At 41.5% G+C, this 22,916-nt stretch overlaps 1 protein-coding gene across 1 annotated transcript in view; it reads right to left on the reverse strand.

The window, feature by feature from the left end:
* The window catches only part of SNRK (SNF related kinase), a 67,065-nt gene that overhangs the window by 7,890 nt on the left and 36,259 nt on the right, over positions 1–22,916 (reverse strand). Inside the window, exons 2-4 of the mRNA XM_069730042.1 lie at positions 15,658–16,349; positions 1,459–1,600; positions 150–362 (exon numbers count right to left, since the gene is read on the reverse strand). Of these exons, the coding sequence (XP_069586143.1) occupies positions 150–362; positions 1,459–1,600; positions 15,658–16,246 (944 nt within the window). The 5' untranslated portion in view covers positions 16,247–16,349. The remainder of the gene's footprint in view (positions 1–149; positions 363–1,458; positions 1,601–15,657; positions 16,350–22,916) is intronic.

Below are 22,916 nucleotides of genomic sequence, written 5' to 3' on the forward strand. Positions count from 1 at the left end.
AATTAAAAAAACAAAACGAAGAATCAAACCATTTTCCATGTAAGACCCATACAAATTTGGGTCTTTGTGTAAAACAAAAGTAGCATGTTCAAGATTCAGTTCAATAATAAGAAAAAAAAATTGCTGGGAAATGGGTAGTAAGCACTTACTCCACAATGGCATCTCGATCAGCTATGTCCCCCAGGACCATCCTCTGTATAATGCTATTGTGTTCCTCCTCGGAGAGGTTTTTATAGGACACTAGAGGAATGTTGTATTTTGTCGCAGGTGATGGATCAACTCCTTGCAGCCAAGGATGGTTTTCAATTTCCTCTAGAGATGCTCTTCTTTTAGGATCTCTCTGGAGCATACGTGTGATCAGGCTGGGAATAGAAGTGACGAAGCGTAGTTATGGTAAACTGAACAGACAGAAAACACATACACATCTAAGCGGTATACCAATCTTCTATAATAGGCTACATTCACACATCCGAAAGGAAAGGAACACATTTTTTCTCAGGTTTTATTCTAGTTGCATCAGTTCTTTTCCTTTTTTTTAACACATAAAACAACTTTTTTTTTGTTTCATTAGGAGCCAATTTTCTAATAAATCAGTTGAAAACCGATGAGATTTGGAAGAAATAGATCTAGGTCTGAATTCTCTGGAAAAGAGATGTGAACCCGTCAGAGTTCAACTTCGAGTTTAACGAGTCAGTCTAGCATGGAGGCTCAGTGGTTAGCACTGTAGCCTTGCAGCGCTGGGGTCCTGGGTTCTAATCCCACCAAGGACAACATCTGTAAGGAGTTTGTATGTTCTCCCTGTATTTGCGTGGGTTTCCTCTGGGTTCTCAGGTTTCCGCCCACATTCCAAAGACATACTGATAGGGCTCACAATCTAGAATCCCTATCGGGGACAGCGATGATAATGTGTACAAACTGTAAAGTGCTGCGGAATATGTTAGCGCTATATAAAATGATTATTATTATTACTTTAGTGCCATTAGCAGGCTGCATCAATAAAATTAATTTAAAAAAAACCCCTAAAGTAACCAATGTAAGTACTTTTGTTGTTTTCTATTGAGACTTATTACTTGCCTGCTAAAAATATAAAAGAATTGACTGCATTAGTATTCATGGCTTCCTAAAATATTTTCTTCAGCCAAAGCAGTCTTCAAAACTCCATGAATACCTTAGAAAATTAGGTAATGTCCCATTGTTTCCAGAACTACTATAGGCTTTTGTTAAACATCCATGGTCGGAGGACCAGCTAAGAAGTATAGTACAAAGTCATCTAACACTGATACCAGAATGGTGGGGCATAACGGGAGGTAGGGTGTGATCCCTTTCACAAAGCTTCTCAGTAGGTTTAATATTATAGATGACTACTGCTCCTGGAAGCTAGTTTTTTTTTTATTAATCTGGTACTTCATATGAAACAGAAAAAACAGAAGTTCATCAAAGAGAAAAATCAACACTTACTCTTTACACCCTTTGGACACATGCTTGGGTACGGTATATTTACAGTCCATGATCATCGTCAGAGTTTCACTGTCATTGGCTTCTTGGAATGGAGGAGTCCCACACACAAGCATGAACAGGATGACACCCAGACTCCAAATATCTAAAAGAGAATAGAGCCAAAACACACATGAGCCTTTACAATACCATATTACGCCTTAATATCAGCCCTACAACTAGTCTCAAAATACACAAATCACAAGTTTCATGGTCTATTGGTCGCCCAGGATCAAGGCAGATTAGTAAATCACTTTTTCTTGTAAAATAAAAGGAATCCCTCTGACAATAAGAAACCATAGAACTGTTTTACTTAACCCAAGATGGCGGTTGAGAAGACTCCAAAAATGTATGACCCCCATAATAGACTGTGATCTTCCAACGTTACCCAACACTAATCGTTTACGGAGAAAGCGAGGGGCATTAGGTTTCCATAGTTCACATAAGGACACCTTGATGGATTACTATGCAAAAAGGAAGTAACATGACAAGATGTGAGCAAGACTATATTAATCATAATTATGTGCTGTGGCTTTTAGTGGTCTTTGAAGTTATGAATGTCAAACCAAAACAGGCATGCAGAAACTATGTCAGCATAATACACTTTTCCTAGTGTAAGGAAAAAAACAACTAGTGACGTGAGCCTCGTGTACAAACAAAGTATGAACAGAAAGACAGGCTTTTAGTTTGGCACTGGCTGAAGCAATGCATTCTGGGAAGTGAAAGAAGAGATGTATCAGCACCTATAATGCTGGTAGAATCGTGATGAAGACAAGCCACCCACTCGAAAAGCGTATGGCAAGATACAGAGCTTAAGATTCCGAACAATATCTAGAAAGTGTTATTTGTGCCATAAACGCATTTTTAACTTGTAGCCTGGGAAAGAGTGTTGTAAAACAGGTTACGGCATGGGCAAGCTGTCATTATGAAAACATATCAAGTTGTCATCTTATAAAAACTCGGGAGACATATTACAAAGATTACTTTCATATGACAAGAAAAATAAGAAAAATATCAGTATTTTGTATCTTAAGGAACATTGAAGGAGCCATGTAAAGAGGAAGTTACACTTTCTTATAAACACATCTTGTAACCCAGCACAACATGTGGTTTAACATCATCATAAACAGTATGTTGTAATGCATTTACGCACATACCCAAGAAGCCACCCATGCTACAGACATAGTACAAATAATGGCGTTTAATTGTAATTCTGAAGGCGACAAAGGCTCACAAATGATCTAAAAGGCAACATGGGGCCCTTACACCGGCATTTATTGCAGGCCTAGCAGTTCATTTCACTACTCTTCAGATTCATTCGCCCTACAATACAAGTCTGACTCCAATTTCCTTAAATGTGTGTGGCATTTCCAAGAATTGTCTTATGTCTGAATGGAGCAGCATGTTTTTCATTTACAATGAATTGCAGGATTCAGTCCTAGCACGAGAACAGCAGTGTAGAATGCACAAAGAGGAGATTACACAGCGGCGGCGCCTGCGACAGCAACGCGTCTTAAGCAGAAAATACTTTTTTTTTTTTTAATTATGTAAATTAATGATAAAGCATACAGCTATTCTGCCTCTTATTATATTTACAAAGGCAAAAAAAGAACAGAAAAATGCAACTGGTCAGCAAGATCAAAAACTAAAAACAAAATAGTTACAGGCCTCATCCAGATGTCCGTTTTCCCACAGACATGTACCATCTGCATTTCCCACGGTTAGAACATGTACCCATTCTAGTCTAGGAGACTATTCACATGTGGTTTTTGGAGGACTAAGTGTCTGGGGGAAAAAACAAAACAAAACAACCAACAATCTAAGCAGTCTCCCTCCTCAGCCACCACGGACTTATCCCGAACACTGGACTTCAGCAGAAAGTCTGTTTGCTGGTCGAGCCCAAACAGTGACTATCCGATGCGAAAGACGAACATTTCTGTCTGCGTTCGCCCATCTCTACAGGCTAATAATCCACTTTTTTTGCCTAATTGTTTAGTGTTTCGTTGCGATTCTTTACTTCTTATCTGGATGGTTCGGTCTTTGCCAGGGAGGCTCTGCACCCAACTTACACTGGCGATGCTCCTGCTTTTGTATCCATTATAAAAAATGTAACCTACACACCTGAAAAGTGTTGCCACCTTTGAAATTGTTCCAGAAAATGAAGTATTTCTATCAGAAAACTATAGAAATTACACGTTTTGTTATACACGTTTATTTCTTTTGTGTTTATTGGAACCAAATTAAAAAAAAAAAAAAAAAAAAAAAAAAGGCAAATTGGACAATTTCACACAAAGCCCAAAAAAAAGCCCAGACAAAATGGTTGGCACCCTCAACTTATTTGGTTGCACACTCGAAAAAATAACTGCAATCGATTGCTTTCTATAACCATCAACAAGCTTATTGTTACTGGAAGTTTGGACCACTCTTTGGCAAACAGCTCCAGGTCTCTCATATATAAAGGGTGACTTCTCCCAACAGCCAATTTAAGATCTCTCCACAGGTGTTCTATGGGATTCAGGTCTGGACTCATTGCTGCCACTTCAGAACTCTGCAGCACTTGGTCTCCATTTCTGGGTGATTCTTGAAGTATGTTTGGGGTCATTGTCCTCCTGGAAGACACATAACCTAGGATGCAAATCCGGCTTTCTGCCACTGGGCACTACACTGTGATCCAAAATCCTTTTGCAATCTTCAGATTTCATGATGTCTTGTACACAGTCAACAAACACACTGCCAAAGGCAGCAAACATCTTTGAACATCCACTATATTTGACTGTAGGCACGGTGTTCTCCCCCCCAAGACACTTTCCCAGGAGGATTTTTGGCTTTCTTGCGTACATTTTAGCAAATTGCAGTCTAGCTTTTTTTTTTTTTTTTATCATGCCTGTCAGCAGTGGGGGTCCTCCTGGGTCTCCTGCCATAGCGTTTCATTTCATGCAAATGTCAATGGATAGTTCGTGCTGACATTGATGCACCCTGAGCCTTACAGAACAGCTTGAACTTCTGTGTAACTTAATTGGGGCTGCTTACCCACCATCCGTACTCAGTTTCTCTCTGCCATTCATGTCCAGGGAGATTAGCTATAGTGCCATGAGCTGTAAACTTTATTATGTTGCACGCTGTTGACAAATCAATATCAAGATCTCTGGAGATGGACTTGTAATCTTGAGATTGTTGATATTTTTCAAACAATGCAAAGATTGAGCCAACTTCACCTTTATCTTGTTTCAGGTGTGATTTTTATATTGCTCACATCTGTCAATTACCATAGGTGAGTTTAAACGAGCATCACATGCTTGAAAGTTTTTCAAGGCTTTTGAGCGCAGTTGATTCCGCATGTGTTCATTGAGCCGTGCGGAATCACTGCGCCCAATACATTGTACGGGTGAGATTTATCTTGCGGAGACTGAGTGTTTCTACAAGATAAATTGACATGCTGCGGTCTGGAAAGACGCGTTGCATGTCTGTCTCCGCAGGTGATCTGCGGGTGCCGATGAACGCATAGTGGAGATGGGATTTCTTAAAGGGAACCTGTCACCCCGAAATTCGCGGGTGAGGTAAGCCCACCGGCATCAGGGGCTTATCTACAGCATTCTGTAATGCTGTAGATAAGCCCCCGATGTTACCTGAAAGAGGAGAAAAAGACGTTATATTATACTCACCCAGGGGCGGTCCCGCTGCTGGTCAGGTCAAACGGGCGTCTCCGGTCCGCTGCGGCGCCTCCCATCTTCATTCCCAGACGTCCTCTTCTGATCTTCAGCCACGGCTCCGGCGCAGGCGTACTTTGCTCTGCCCTGTTGAGGGCAGACAAAGTACTGCAGTGCGCAGGCGCCGGGCCTCTGACCTTTCCGGCACCTGCGCACTGCAGTACTATCCTCTGCCCTCAACAGGGCAGAGCAAAGTACGCCTGCGCCGGAGCCGTGGCTGAAGATCAGAAGAGGACATCTTGGAATGAAGATGGGAGGCGCCGCAGCGGATCGGAGACGCCCGTTTGACCTGACCAGCAGCGGGACCGCCCCTGGGTGAGTATAATATAACGTCTTTTTCTCCTCTTTCAGGTAACATTGGGGGCTTATCTACAGCATTACAGAATGCTGCAGATAAGCCCCTGATGCCGGTGGGCTTACCTCACCCGTGATTTTCGGGGTGACCGGTTCCCTTTAAAATCCCATCCACTATGCTGTAACATCTGGACGCTGCAGGTTGGATGCTGCAGATGTACGCAGCATCCAACCTGCAGCTTTACTAACCGTGGGAACGTGCCCTTATAGATTGTAAGTTTGTGAGCACGGATCTCGCTCATTGTAATATGTGATACTTTGTACTGACTACACATGTCCTTGCTAAGCTGTAAAGTCCTATGGAATATGTTGGCGATATTTATATTACGGATGTCTCCTATCCTCATAAGCGATTTGCCCTCCTATTAGCCAAATATTACGGAATTAGCTTTTTTTGCTGCCATTTGATTATGAATTGGGACGTGTAGATCTAATACGCTACTCTAAAGATGGTGGAATATTAGGCACAGAGACCCACTTTAAAGGAGTACCAAGAATATAGGAACTGACTTGTGGCACAGAAATTAAGGGCCAGGGGAAGGCCAGTGTCTACAAGTACAAATTATGCACATAAACAACAAAAGAATTAGAAAAACTCATGCTTTACCAGAAAGAACACAGCCCTCAAGAGTTTCCCATGATTCCATCTGCTGTGAGACCCTGAGGGTACAGCATACCCCCCAAACAACATGATTTACACTGTAAAGATCTAAGGCCCGAGCGTGGGTGGAGATTAACAATGCAGTATACATTTTACTCATGTGGAGTTTATCATAGGATTATATTCTCATTACTGCATATCAGCGAACCAAGAGTCTCATGACATTCTGAAAGACTGCAAAGAAGCTTTCAGCAGAAATACTGTTCTAAAATTAAAATGTTTCCACTGGAAAAGAAAATAATGGCCATTTTCCTGTTTATTAATGTATCTCTGCTATTTGGACAAGTCGCTGTCTCCTAGGATCCTAGTCACTAAAATTAGGTCATAAGCTTCAATGGGCAGGAATGTGCCCGAAAACGTCTAGATACAGTACAGCATTGTACATGAAAAATACAAAACTTCCATCACTGCAGTGGTAATACTGAGAAGACATCCAGCAACAGAAGAACCTATTAGATTGTGAGCCCCATCGGGGACAGCGATGATAATGTGTGCAAACGGTAAAGCGCTGCGGAATATGTTAGCGCTAAATAAAAAATAAAGATTATTATTGTTATTATAATATTAATAGAATGGAGCACATTTAAAGCAGCACTCCAGCGGGGGGTTTGCTGTTTTTCAGTGCTGTAGTGGTTCCAATTTAAGTTCCCTGACCGCAGTCTTATACTCGGCGTCCGACGCTCCGGTCCCAAGGCGCCATCTTGTGACCGCAACTTCTGACTGGCCGAAAGTCAGAAGATACATCACAAGCTCTCAATGCAAGTCTACGAGGGCGAGAACGAGGTGGTCATAGACTTGTATTGTGTTGTGACCTCCGTCTCGCTCGCTCAAAAGCGATACAGCAGGTCACAAAAGGTGAAGACGGTGGCAGGTACCGTAAGTATCAGTAGGGGCAGGGACCTTAGATTAGAAGCACCCCTGCAGCAGTAAAAAAAAAACAAAACAAAACAACAAGACACTGGAGTGGTGTTAAAGAGACCTTTGCATTCTCTGGTGTTCCTCCTCGCAAACTCTGTGCAACTTGGCACCCGGTTGTTACAATTCCAAAGTGCAACCATTGTCCATGGCTTTGTTGTTTAAAGGGAATTTGTCACCCCAAAAATGGCCTATAAGCTAAGGCCATCGGCATCAGGGGCTTATATACAGCATTTTGTAATGCTGTAGAAAAGCCCCCGATGTATCCTGAAAGATAAGAAAAACGAGTTAGATTATACTCACCCAGAGGCGGTCCCGATGCGGTCCGGTCCGGTCCGATGGGCGTCTCGGTCCGGGGCCTCACATCTTCATACGATCACATCCTCTTGTCTTCTTGCCGTGGCTCCAGCACAGGTGTACTTTATATGCACTGTTGAGGGCAGAGCAAAGTACTGCAGTGCACAAGTGCTGGGCCTCTCTGACCTTTCCCGATGCCTGCGCATTGCAGTACTTTGCTCTGCCCTCAACAGTGCATATAAAGTACGTCTGCGCAGGAGCCGCGACAAGAAGACAAGAAGAGGACGACATCGTATGAAGATGGGAGGCCCAGGACCGTGACGCCCATCGGACCAGACCGCAGCGGGACCGCCCCTGGGTGAGTATAATCTAACTTGTTTTTCTCATCTTTCAAGATACATCGGGGGCTTATCTACAACATTACAGAATTGCTGTAGATAAGCCCCTCATGCCAGTGGCCTTAGTTTATAGGCCACTTTTGGGGTGACAGATTCCCTTTAAGGGGTTTAAATTTGGTGTGCATAATTGATACTTGTATTGCAATTGCCGGCTTGTTGGTGCACACATGCAGTTGGCGCTATTTCCTACCCTGGATTTTTTCCTGGTCTATTAGAAAGACTTGAATACTTATTTTTATTGCTATTGATTGATCTGAGTCACATTACTATTTTGGTACCTTTTACACATATATGAGTACATCTCATCTCTTCTTTAGATCATTCTATAAATATATGAATCTTGGGCTGATTAGACTATGGTCACTTTACTCCAGGGTTTTCTACATTTATACAGCTTAGTGTATTATTGTGGATACCTCAGCGTGCACATTGGAGGAGGGGGGTGTTATTATTATTATTTATTGTTATAGCGCCATTTATTCCATGGCACTTTACATGTGAGGAGGGGTATACATAAAAACAAGTACAATAATCTTAAACAATACAAGTCATAACTGGTACAGGAGGAATGAGGACCCTGCCCGCGAAGACTCACAATCTACAAGGGATGGGTGAGAATACAGTAGGTGAGGGTAGAGATGGTCATGCTGGTCCTTATATGGACACATCCGGTGGTGTGCTTGAGCTTTTTTTTTTTTTGGCTTTTTAATGGTTTATTATGAAGGTCTTTGTCTGTCCATGTTATAATAAATAACCACATTTTTATTTACACATTTGGTGAGCCCATGGCCTGCATCTGGCTTTGCAGCTTAGTCTAGACTAAACCCTCAGGCCTCCTGTCCAATGAAGAAAGGTAATACGGACTTGAGGAAAAAAAAAGCTTGAGAATGGGAGAATAGATGATTGATTGATTGATTGATTGATGACCCTAGATTATAAAGACAAAGTTAAAATTTATTTATTTTTTACCTTTAGTTGGGCATTAAAATATAGAAATTGATGGAGAGCAGCCCAATAAGTTAGACGCCTGCAGCAGATCCTAGGAGCATTGTGTACCCAGCTCAATGACTGGTCAACCATGTATTGTGTATGGGGAACCTCATGACTGGGGCAAGCTGAACTATTATGCCTAATCCTTTTATTCTCACACATGACAAGCCACTGCAGCTGCCTACTCGCCTCTCTCCATCGAGAACACATGCAGCCTCGAGTGTACAAGTGCACGGGAGAAATCTGAAGGCCAAAAAATGCATTATCAAAGACGTATGAGCACAAACACTTTCCCAGGAACTATGGTAGTAAATGTGCAGAGACCAATACAGGCAAACTTTACAAGACATTACGTTACAACCATCATACACATAGATCCATGTATCTCAGAGCAACTAGACTAACATTTTCTGTTTTATGTCATTTATGCCCCTGACCGCCTCCTCTAGCTGGGTTGTTTCTTTGTCACCAGGTCACAAAATTTGCAACCCCTGATCTTATGCCCTATCCCTTCTAATTCCTCATAGGATCTGACAATTTTAGAATCCAGTCTAGCCCCCAAAGCATGGCAATTTTAATAGCCAAGTGAGTCACTTAAATCTTTAATAAAAATAATTATATTACTTGAATATGGGACGAATTTCATCAGTGATGACCAGCTCATTCTGTGTATACCGATCTCCTGGTTCAAAGGATAGGATCATACAGGGTTAATGACAGGAAGGAAAAAAAAATGTATGCCAGCCTGTACAGCAGGACAGAAAGCCACAGGGCACAGAGCAATTTATGTGCACAGTGTGCTGCACATCATTTCCATTAAGGAGGGAATTACACAGCACATTTCCAATGACTGCCCATCGCATATAATGATCCAGAAGCAAAAGCACATGTACAGCTGCAGACGTAACAGTGTTTGCCCAGCTCATCTCTGGCAAAACAAGACAGAAAGACCCAGTAATGCACATGGACAAAAACTGTATTAAGACCTGCTCATGGCGTCCAGGACTCGGCTCCATGAACAATATTCCAGAGGTCTACAAGGCAGAAAATAGGAGTACAGTTACACCTAGGAATGGGAAAAAGGCAAAATCATAAATGCAGAGGATTATGTTCAGAAGTGTGTACAAACAGAGAAGGGGGACATGAAGAAAACAAGATGATCGGCAGCCCTCAAACAGTTAAAACTTGCTACAAATCGTGTACTCCTCATTCATGAAATGGACGTAGTAATTGGTTTTCACGATTCCCTTGTGAATGGGGGGTCCCGACATTCATGGCGCCATGTTGTGTTTAGATGATATATATTCTATAGCCTAAATCAAGAGCTAGATAGAAAGGAAATGTAGCAAGACAAAGAGTGGGCCCAATAGCACCACAAGAATGTGAACGAATATCCCCGGATAAGCAGAAATAAAAGTACATCATGGTGGGAACTCCATGCAGTTAGTTTCCCCAACACCAAAACTAGCTTACATTAGTAAAACCTTGCCAAGCAATATTCCTCCATGGTTTCTCCTGATTTCCAGGCCAAGTACTCCCAAGGACATAATCAGACTCAACATCATATTACAACATAGCTGTGGCCTTTTCTGACCTTTTGAATTTCAGCTTCCATAAAAAGATCTTATTGCATCCGTTTTTGGGTCCTTTAATGATCCTGGCCAAAAAAGTTCACCCTTTTGGTATGAATCCCCAAGTTTGAGGCTAGTTCACATCTGCGTGAGAAGGCTCTATTAGGAGCCTCCAATAGGCACCATGACAGAAACCCAATGAAATTATAGTCATTTTGGTCCATGATATAACAGGTCCCTCAAGCTTTAGTTTTCGGTTTCTAGGCTGCTGTATCAACTATTGACTAGCTCACCTTAATTTTATTGAGCTGGTGACAGTTCCCTTTAAGTTGAATAACATGTGAAAATCCCTGAGCGCCCCCAATTCTGCCGTTTTTTCTGTTTTGCACGATGTTGCTCCATTCCAGAGATATCCCCATATGCTTCTTTTGGAGCACAATATTTGAGGTTCCTTCACAGTCTCCTCAGGGTCTTTACTTTTTCATACCTCCAACCCAGACACTGCCAATCACAGATCGGCAATCTCCGAGACTTATAGGCTGCAAAATCAGTTGCCGAGCTGTGATTGGCAGAGTCAGGGATAGAGGGGTGAAAGCACAAGCCCCTAGAACCAACTCTGAACGTACGCCCAGTTGCCCATAGTGCAAAAATGTCACATATTGTGCTGGAAAAAGCAATAAATCTAAGTATCTCTGCAGTAGAACGACCCAGTGTAAAACAGAAAAACAGCGCCCGAGTCAGGGAGCTCAGGGACTTTTTACTTTTCTTTTTTTTTTTTTTAAGGTTACAGGTGCTCTTTAAGGGGGCACACCGGGTATGGAATCCTATTAGCAATACTTCATGGGGGGAAAATATACAAATTAGATCCCTCAGAAGAAAAGAAAATTCTTGAAAGTGTCACCCTTGTAGTAGATGCCATCCTACAAGTTAACTTTCCTAGGTTTGGTCCTTTAATGAGTTTCGTCAAATGACCAGAGATATTCGTTTTCTGGCTAGGCTAAATTCCCTGGTCATGTTGTAAGGCTTGTGAAAGGATCAAACACTTTCAGGAAGGTCACTTTTACTATGTTTTTTTTTTCTAAAACCATTCAAAAGGTCTTATAATTTAAGGCAGATTTTTTTTATTTTATTTTTTTTAAATGAAAAGCCAAAAAGGTAGAAATTATACCGTATAATCTAACAATCCTAGCCATTAATTTGGAGGAAAAAGCCATTATAAAGGGGACGTTCTGTTTATTGTTCCTTTACATTCCTTAACTCGCTGAAAGTACAGGAGAGGACAAACCGTGATTGCAAAACAAAGATAAGAAAATTGACACAGTTCCTTCTGAAGACTGGAAACAGCAAAGTTCAAGAGAGGAAACTCGAGAGAAGCAGTAATAAGGGAGGGAGAATCTAGATAAAACGGGTGGGCAGCGCACTGAGCGTGGCCCCTGCAGATCGTCCAGCCGGACATTTATTTTGGTACATCGTGCAGATTGCAGCCTATAATTTGTGGAGCCTTGTAAATGGATGTTTCCATCAGTCCTATAAGTGGTGGACAGAACTTGTCTTGCAGGTATAAATAGTTCCGTGGCTATAAAACGAAGCAAGAACAAAAAGATTAATCTAAAATTAATGAATCGGCATAGACGGAAAGCTTTAGGAGTGCAGCTTTTCAATGATAGCCTGTAATGTTCTCATTCTAATTATAGCATCTAATTCTTCACATCTGCTCTCAGAATGTACTAAATGCAATTTAGATAAAGGCTGAGAAGAAAGGCCGGGGAATTATGAGAAGGTAGCCACTCATCACAGGGAAGAGTGGCCATCTCTGGATCTACAAACTGGGTTTCCATTCCCAATAATAAGCGGAATCAGTCACCAGGTTATTGCCACCAAATCTGAGAGCAGCATAATGGAATGGGAAGAGATCCCAATTCCAGTGATGTATCTCTTTACTGGGCTGCTTGCTGTAGTTTTGATAATCACAGTTTTAATCAGCAGGAGATTATCAATAGAGAACTAGAAAACCATGTACCGTAGTCCCTCATTCATGACCTGTGTGTAACCACACCTTCATCACTGCTTGGCCACTTTCTGCATATGCACAGTGCACACAGAAAGCTACCAATCAGTGGTGTGGGCGGGGTTATACAGAGCTCAGCATTCAGAGAACTACTAGATCTGCAGCAGATAAACAGGGATTTTATCAAAACTGCAGCAGGCAGCCCTGAAAGTGATACATCGCAGGAATCAGGGTTGCTCCGAGATTGGGTAGGAAAAACCCGGTGACAGATTCCCTTTAGGGGTTTAAAGCATCATCATTTATTTTTCAGGTACCAAGTTTGTCCTACCAGAAGAGTGAAAGAACCACTAAACAACAACAAAGGTTTTTCTTTTCTTTAACAGCATCTAAGAGAGGGAGAAGCAAGATCTGTGGTCGTTACAGGCCCGAGGCGGAGATTCTGATGTTTGCTTCTTATTTGTTGTCATAGTGACAGTGTGTAGTCAAATCATATCCTGAGCTATAGCCATCTGTCTATTGGTGAGAATAGGGATTTAAATCCCCATTTGGACATTTCATCTGCAGAAACAGTGCTCCAGCATGAAGACCCCACCAATAAAACTGTTCATAATCTCTATGATGCTATAGAGAGCCCAGTAAGTTCCAAGCAAAATAAGGAGGATTTTGTGAAAAATATTTCGGTGACTCGGCAGCGTATTGCGTTATTAAAGGGTAAAATAAATAAATTAATAAATAAATAAATAAATTAAAAAAAAAGAATAATTAACAGTTTTGCAAAACAACAGTTTATATAAAACTACAGAGTTGTTATTTTGGGCAGCAATCTTGCAAAAAAAAAAAAATGCCATCGCAAAGCAGCAGGCACGTGTGAATACACGTGAAACTGAACAACGCTCAGTTATCATTTCAAGTGCTATCTGCTAATGAAGTCCATGCTGCAGCCGTTCCCATGGTGACCAGTGATGTCACTCCTCGCACATAGGGAGCCAGCCACGGAAGCCATGCACAGCAGACATTCATGTACTAGTCTCCAGGCTCCGCTCCAGCAGCTACACATGCTGCACACAGCGCCAACAAAACAAGTACATTTTTTTTTTTTGGGGGGGGGGGGGGGGGGGGGGGAAGAAGCACTAATAAGGGATGCAGAACTGAGGAGTAAATACAATGTTTACACCATAAAGCCAACAAACTCTGCAGAGTTTACATTCATTTGATTGCTTTATTATCTAGGAGCTGGCTGACACCATGGGTAAATGCGATGACTGATGACATCTAGAGCCACAGCTCAAATGGTTTCCTTTATGTGAAAATATAGAAAAGAAAACCATAACCCAGGGCGGCTGGTGGCTTTTCTGCTGCACCCATTGGTACAGGAAACCCTGCTATCATCCCCAGAAAATAAGGGTATGACCACAGGAGCACACCTAGCAAGTGACACACACCATGGGGGCAAACATTCTGGCTTACAAGTAAACCCCACAATGTTAGAAGGAGAAAAAGAAAGAGAGGGGAAAAAAAATGAAATGGGATTGGTACTCTTAGAAAAAAAAAATATAAACACACATCATGGCTATAACGTAAAAAAAATATATATATATATTGGGAAATGGTGACTTGGAATCTGATCGCCTGTTAATTATAATTACGCACTGCATACATCCACTTCTGCCAATCAGTGTGATCGCTACATGTAGAGATCATCATGTGCTCAGCAGCACATCGTGCTATTGTGCCATCGTGCTATTGATCAGCCTGCGCAAATGGGCCATCATGGCCAATTTAGAGGCCGATCCAGACCACAAAAAAACTGCCAATCAGCTGTATATAAGCCATATATATCAGTAGTCATTTACTGCCTCCTTTACATAGGTAGTCGAAACAGCATTGCAGACAGAGCAATCTCTAGTAAGATTCGTTCTGTCCCCATACAGCATCATCATTTCCGACATAAAATCTCCTGTTTACATGGGACTATGTGCAAGGAGTATTTTTAAGCATGTATGAAGTATTGCACTTAACTAACAAGTTTTGTTCGTCCGTTGATGGCTGGCCTATTTAGATGTCACAATGATTGGGAAAGAACGTTACTACGAATGCCGATAACTGGCTCTTCTAAAGAAGCCATTGCTATAGAGTTTGTGAGAAGAATTAGAGGTCTGATAAGGGTCTTTCAAATGTTCTACACTGTTAATACCAGTAAAAGGGAACATTTATAGCTTTTCCCATGTCCAAAACATACATGAATTCTAGCTAGACGCTTCCTACATTAGCCTAATCACCTCGTGTGTCAAAAAGGTGTAAAAAAAAAAAAAGTGCCTGAATACATTTTTAAACAGGTAGAGGGGGTAAAGGGGTTAAGGTTAGCATTTCATACAACAGCCCAAAACTATAGTGCTGGTGAGTGAAAATCGCCAATAATAAAGTATCTCCAAATATCTTGGGCGTGCTTAAACAGAGGATGAAGATTTGCACCACCATTGAGGATGTGCCCACTTTTCCTAGCACTGTTAAATCAAAAGTGAAAGTGGCAAGAGAATTTTATAGCATGCCATCACTTGGTACTTTTCTATGTTAGAGAAGATAATGTCCAGCTTCACCGAATCCGTGAAAAAAAAGTTTTCTTTATTCACAAACTTAAACATGGAGGATACAAACTTCAGCACAAATTCGTACCCATATGGTTTGTGCTGAAGTTTGTATCCTCCATGTTTAACTTTGTGAATAAAGAAAACTTTTTTTTCATGGATTTGGTGAAGCAGGACATTTTCTTCTCTTGGATTCTACACGCCTGGACACATCCAGTCCGTGCTCCCGAAACTCAGCTTATGCATCACGGGTGAGCTGGTTTATATTCCTTCTCTTCAAACTTTTCTATGTTCCTGTCCAATAATACCAGAGCAAATCACCCAATAAATTTCCTAATGGTTTCATTTCCTAGGGCAAGGGTGGGGAATGTACTCCATGATCTTGAAGACCACTTCATAACCATACGATACAAACTGAGATTCATTTATATTATGTCCATCAAAGCTGAACTATTGGAACAGAATCGCTGTCTCCCAGGGATCATGTCAATCTTGCTGGGATTTTAGGGAGTCGATCCGTGGGTCCAGTTTAACCCTTTGTGATTTATTAAAATGTGTTATATTGTCGATGTGACTTCACATCCATGGAAAGGAATAGTTGTGCAAGACTACAAAGAAAATGTTATTTCATCACTCCACAGGAATCGAGTAGATATCTAAAGAACACCACCACGTACCTACAGCGGGAGCATCGTATTCATCCCCCAGCAGTATCTCAGGAGCTGAATAAGCCAGCGAGCCACAGCTTGTCGTCAACTTTTTCCCAGGCTGAAACTTGTTGCTAAAGCCAAAATCAGTCAGCTTCACAAGTCCTTGTTTTTCAAAGAACACAACATTCTCAGGTTTTAGGTCCCTATGCACCACATGCAACTTATGGCAGTAAGATATTGCGTGAACTATTTGAGCAAAGTATTTCTTGGCCAGATCCTCACTGAGACCTTCCTCGTGTTTCATTATGTAGTCGTACATATCGCCTCCATCTCCAAGTTCCAAAATTAGATATAATTTGGTCTGCGTGTCAATCACTTCATAAAGACGGACTATGTTAGGATGTTGCACCAGTTTCATACATCTGACTTCTTGGAAAAGATGTCCAGTAGCTAAAGAGTCTAATTTGGTCTTGTCAATCACTTTCACAGCTACTTTTTCACCAGTGAAGACATGACGTGCAAGCTTGACAACCGCAAAATGTCCTCTACCCAAGGTCTTATCCAGGTCATAAAGTCCGGCAATCTTCCCATCATATCCTCTCTTGAAACCAGCCATACTGCACCAGAGAACAGAATTTGTATAATTAGTTATGGTGTGCTTCTCATAACAGAATATCCGAAGCAAGCAAGGAATGCATGTTCACTACCGCCAAGCACATCTGGAAAGAAAAACACAACAAGTTAATGTCACACTTTATTGGTTCATCCTTATAGATTCAGATACAACTAGATCTTAATATGCAAACAAAAAGCTTCAGACAAGTGGCTATATCTTTGTTAAAAATGTTTCTATATGAACATCAATGTGCAAAAAGTCCAATGAGTTCTCTGATGAACACGTAACAAAAATTGAGTTTTAGAATTAGATGAAAAGAATGCAGCCAGATAAAAAGATAAAAGGATCGGGTGCTAGTTGTACTATCAATGTCTAAAAACTGAGCCACTTTGATGCCTTTTGGTCATTTTAAAAGAAGGTACAATCAGTACTAAGCCCGGAAGACAAAGGGAGAGTTTTTATTCATATCAATACATGTCTGTTCTCCTAACATAAGCGGCTCTTCTAATTCAGGCTCCAATGATGTATTCATGTTCTACATTCTGAGAACAAAGGCCAGTAATCAATAGCTACAATTAGCATATGTACTTGGGAATGTAGTCCAGAGACACAAAGTATCTGCATAAAGTAGATTTTTACAGCTAGATGTAATGTAAGGCCGGGTGCCCACGATCCAGAAGTGGCAGTGCTTTGGAAGCAGTGCATGTTCTCTGTGTCCAAAGCGCTGCCGTCTATTGAACGCAGGTAAATCCGCATGTCTTCACTGAACCGTGTGGATTCACCACGCTCAATACATTCAATTGGTGAAATCTACATGCTGCGGTCTGGAAAGACGCGCCACACGTCAGTCTTCGAGGATGAACAGAGGGCGTCTGGACGCATATGGGGTACGGGATTTCTTGAAATCCCATCCACCATGCTGTAACATCTGGCCGCTGCGGGGTTGACGCTGCAACTCCTGATCTTGGGCACATACACTAAAGTATACATATACACTGACAGTCAGATACAATAAAAAAATTTAAAAAAAAAATCACAAATTTCTATTATACATGCAGACCTGTTGGAGACAACCCAAAAAAAACAACAAAGGTCTTGGCTTTTAAAGACAAAAAGTACAAAGTGCTTAATGTGGTCAGCAAACATGCATAATACAGAACTAGTAAGTGGCACGAGAACAGGTATGGGACAGTACGGAAGGCGCGTGGTTTGCCTATGTGAGCTGCCCCATATTTACTTTGTATTGGATGGATGAACTGTGAAGGCAGTACACGATTGGCACGCCAAACATTTTCGTCCTGTTAGCAGCTCCTGCATATACATCGGCGAGCCACTGTTTTGTTTTGGTAGTTACCAGCATGGTTGACGTGATGTCACCGCTGCGGCCTGCTAAAGACAATAGCATTGGAGAGTCAGCACTGCAGTCAGAGGGGGTTAAGTAACAGCTCCGCTTATCAACATGTCTATAATTACAAAAAGTTTGCAAACAACCTTGTTACAGGCAGAGAACAAAGTAACACAGTGGCTCAGTGGTTAGCACTATTTCTTTGCAGCGCTGGGGTCAAATCCCATCAAGGACAACATCTGCAAGGAGTTTGTATGTTCTCCCCGAGTTTGTGTGGGTTTCCGCTCCAGGTTCTCCGGTTTCCAAAAACATACTGATAGGGAATCTAGATTGTAAGCCCCAATGGGGACAGCGATGTATGTAAAGTTTTGAGGAATTAATGGCGCTATATGAGTGAATAAAATAAAAATAAATAAAATCATGTGAAAAATCACATCAACAACAACTCTGTATTGTCATTTTCCATTAATTCCTTGCATCTGAGAAGTTACAAGCACTGCAACTTGTGTGTAAACTTGTGTCAGGTGCAATAAGCATTGGAACAATGGAATTCAATTGATTGGTCCTTTTGTTCTGTAGGGAGATCGATGGCTGGCAGTAGCCCTCTCACAAAGAATAGGGATGAGCGGACCCATGGAAGTTCGAGTTCTGGTACCTGACCCGAACTTTATTCTAAAGTTCGGTGTTCAGCAGCAGAGTCTCCTCAAGTCAGTAACAACATATTCAACTGATAACCGCGAGAGCAGGCAGCAGTTGATGGGACTATTACTAACATCAGCCTGCACCTGCTGCCACTAATAACAGTGACAGCAGGAGTAGCTGATGGGAGTATTCATCAGCCGCCACCTTCGCTATACATAATTTAAAAAAAAAAAAAAAAAACACGGTGTGGGCTCCACTGTGTTTTTGAGAACCAGCTAGGCAAAACTGACAGATGGGGTTGCAACCCTCAGTTGCCAGCGTTAGCATCAAGGCTGGTTATCAAGAATAGAGGGCTCCCCCAGAAATTTACCTGCTGTGGCTCGGAAACCCACACCGCAGGTGAGCTTACGCAGCATTAAAAAGGAGCACAGTGAGCATGAGCTTCCTATAAATCCCATCCACTGTCTTTGTAATGTAAGACACAGTATTGGACGCAGCAAAAATATACAGAGTCAAAAATGCTAATATTCCTGGTTGTGGACCCGCAGCCCAAGCGTGCTTCACCTGTCTAATTCAGAAGTAGTCTTTTTAAATAGGGCCGTTGTACATTAACTGTAAGTGCAAATTGGTACTAGAAAATCTGTATTATGACTACAGTAAAATTCTGCTTATGTTATCAAGCATTTACCAATAGTCCATAAATTTCCAATATCTGTAACATAATCTGATTAAACATATATAAAATGCTAGGAGCAGATCTCATTTTAGCATTGTACTTTGGGCAGTTCTTGTGATTGTATTCTACATTTTATAAATGTATCTATAAATCAGCAGAAATTGAAGAAATGAATACACATTCACTTCTGTCATGCGGTGGGAATGAGCGCCGACAATAGGATGTGTGGCGTTAAGTGTCATCTTTGCAGATAAGTGACAAATAGTCTAGATTCTCATACCTAGAAAGCCAAAGATCGGGTATGAGTAATGTAGATTAATGTACCTGACACGCATAAATGCATTTCTTGAGTTCTGCTTACTGTAAACTGATTGTACTGAATTCATAAAACAGGGTTGAGCATAGTCTAACGTGAAAGTAGGGAGGTAGTATTAGAAACATTTTGAGAAAAACTGATACTATGCCAAATGCAGATCATGCCATGGGGTCTCATCGCCAAGGAGAATCTGGGTGCCATGCATTGCTCCTGTAGCCCCTACAACATTTTCTGGTTGCTCTCAATAGAAAAAAAAAATTCACATCAAGGTAGAGAAGGTTTAAAATGTAGCCAGTCTTCACAAGGGCTAAAAACAATCAGACAGAGAATTTATATCTAAAAATATTCATGCATAGAAAAATAGTAAGGTGAACATAGGTTGAAAAAAAGACTCCGGTCCATCATGTTCCACACTACATATTAAAGTATGTTGGCCTGCATGTTGTAATACGAGAATGCCATAAAACACAAATTATTGCTGGAGGCTTCATAGCGATCAAACATAGAACCAATGAAACCTGGAGAGCAGCCGCCTATCTAAAGTTTAACTTAACTTTTACTAGCTGATAACCAATGGGGAATGTTTGCAGACTGCTGACAAAGAAATGAATTTGCCATAAGAATTTGTATCATCCTGTTTAACAGCTATTTTTACATTCACTTCATTCTTCTAGAGTCACCGCATCTGTACAATGCTGCGCTGAGAGTGGGCGGACGGTGAAGGCTTGCAGGAAGCAGTTATGTATATATTTAGGTGTTCTGATAAAATGCAAACGAGAACTCAAAATACACAAAAGACAAATATAGAAAGAGAATAATGTGGTTATATCTCCCATGTGGTACAGACCTGCAGTACGGCGCCCCCATAGTCTGCTACTAGAAAATATAGCACTTCATTTAGCAAATAACCAAATCAGTCATGTACAGCTCTTACAGAGAAGATGTTACTAGGATCAACCCTCCTAAGCCGTCTACATGGACATGCAGGTCATAGAGAGTTGAATCAACTGATACCTTGATTTCTGCGATTCGAAGTCTCATTCCAGAAAAATTCATGTTTTTCTTATATGTAAATTAGCTGTTAAGATCTATGGGCCGGACACATCTCCCTGAGAGTCAGCCTCCAGAACTTATTTTAAATGAAAGGGGGCATTACCATTGTGATATGTAATGGCCGCTCTCCTGATTTCACTGCAGAGCGGTGTGTGATTATGACTAACAGTACAGTGGAGCGCTCCACCCGCGGCTGTTAACCTGCTAAATACCGTTATCATTCTCTAACAGTGGCATTTAATGTGATTGCGCAGGAAATGCATCACTAATCATGCCCATCAACGCCCGTGTCACATGCTGATGGTATGGCACGACAACCTGGGGTCTACAGCAGACCCCTGTGATTGCCACTGCCGGATTGCCACCCAGAGGTCGGCGCTCATAGCAAGTGAGCATTTCTGCTACATAGAGCACGGCTGAAGCCCTGCTCCATGTAGCACAAGCTAGCAGGGGATCACAGCTTCTTGTCTTCTAGACTCGCCCATTCAAAATTCATTGGCACTCATGGCAATGGCAATCACAGGGGTTTGCTGTAAACTGTAAGCAGCATAGCAAAAAAAAAAAAGTCAAAATGCCAGAATTATTTTTTGGTAGCTGCAACATTGCATTAAAGGGAACCTGTCACCTGAATTTGGCGGGACCGGTTTTCGGTCTTATGGGCGGAGTTTTCGGGTGTTTTATCCACCCTTTCCTTACCCGCTGGCTGCATGCTGGCCGCAATATTGGATTGAAGTTCATTTTATGTCCTCTGTAGTACACGTCTGCGCAAGGCAATCTTTAAAATGCGTTAATGGGCGATCAAAAGATCATATCTACACAAAAATAGTATCAATAAATACATCAGCTTGGTTCTCAAAAAATAAGCCCTAAGCCAGCCCGAGATCATGAAAAATGGAGACGCTACATGTCCCGGAAAATGGCACAATTTTTTTTATTTTAAATTAAAAAAAAATTAAAAAATGTTTTCATCAGTTAAGTAAAAAAACAACCTATATAAGTTTGGCATCTGTGAACTCTTAATGACTTGGAGAATCAAAATGGCAGGTTAGTTTTAGCATTTGGTGAACATGGAGTTAAAAAAAGGTGTGGAATTACACTTTTTTTTGCAGTTTCACCGCACTTGGAATTTTTTTCCTCGATTTCCAGTACATGATATGGTAAAACCAATGGTGTCGTTCAACAGTACAACTTGTCCGGCATAAAAAGCCCTCACATGTCCATTGACGGAAAAATAAAGTTATGGCTCTAGAAAGCAAGGGAGCAAAAAACAAATGCAAAAACAAAAAATGGGTTATGGAATATTTTGGCATACCATTTACTCCTGAATGCTTTTGATTTTGTATGCAACCCAAAAGAAAATGAACCATTGTGCCAAGTAAGAGCATGCAGTATTACATTTACCACATTTTTCATTAGAAGAGAATATAGCGACATGCGGAGGCATTACACAACGACACACAAACCTATAGAATTCCTAAGATGCACCTCAATGGCGGCTGGCCTGAAGCTCACTTCGCTTACAACTTATCCTCCCAATGTTGCAATGTGGATAGGGGAATAAAAAGGCTCTGTCCTCAGCTTATCACCATTTTGATTATAAGTGGAGATCAAGTCTGGTGCATCTGGAATCAAACTCCATTAGTCATTGGTTTTCCCCCTGCCTCTTGTCACATACCCGATTTTACATCTATATTTCCAGTAACGATCATTCCAGCTTCTGCAACAAGTGTCTCAACCTTGTACACAGACTGCAGCCCAGGACACCCTACAATCCACAGATTCACGGGAATGTACGGTATTTATATTCATCTATCCATCAATATATCCATAGTGGATGCTTTCCTGAAACGGAAAGTACTTGCAAGCAGCATAATACAAAGAATAGCAGGTTTACCCAGAATCCTTTGCAGTAGGCGGAGCTATGCAAATCATCTCTTTCCACCCCTGTCTAATCCACAGCGCTTGGAACCGCCAAGCGTGCAATGCTGCGGATTAGTTTCTAAATTTACACAGCCAACCAATTCCTACCTGTGGACACGTGTTTCGGGCTTTAGGCCCTCATCAGCACAGGGCTGGAATTGGTTGGCTGTATGGAGTGGGGCTCGGTGAGCAAGCAATACATATATGCTAGCCACCTTAGGGAGAGACCCAAGTTGGGCTAAATGTAGCGGGACGAAAGAGACCGAAAAGCCCTCTACTTAAAGGAAATACATAGTGGATGGATTGTATTATGCTGCTTGCAAGTACCTTCCGTTTCAGGAAAGCATCCACTATGTATTTCCTTTAAGTAGAGGGCTTTTCGGTCTCTTTCGTCCCGCTACATTTAGCCCAACTTGGGTCTCTCCCTAAGGTGGCTAGCATATATGTATCAATATATCCACACGCTCATCTATATCTCTCTCAGACACGAAAATTACACTTTACATTTATTTTGTCTGTTTCCCCCCCCCCCCATTTACAGTGATGTTCACCTATGTGTTTATGATCAATCATCTTCCATAAGATCTACTGAGTAACCACATGCAGAGCAAGTCTACATGTTTCCCCACAAAAAGTCATAGGGAAACAAGTACTGTATGTGTCCAAGTCATAACAATAATGGCACTGGGCGCTATAGAGATGAAAATCTTTCTCAGCA

Source organism: Ranitomeya imitator, chromosome 6 (assembly GCF_032444005.1).
Source record: "Ranitomeya imitator isolate aRanImi1 chromosome 6, aRanImi1.pri, whole genome shotgun sequence".
Lineage (NCBI taxonomy): Eukaryota > Metazoa > Chordata > Amphibia > Anura > Dendrobatidae > Ranitomeya > Ranitomeya imitator.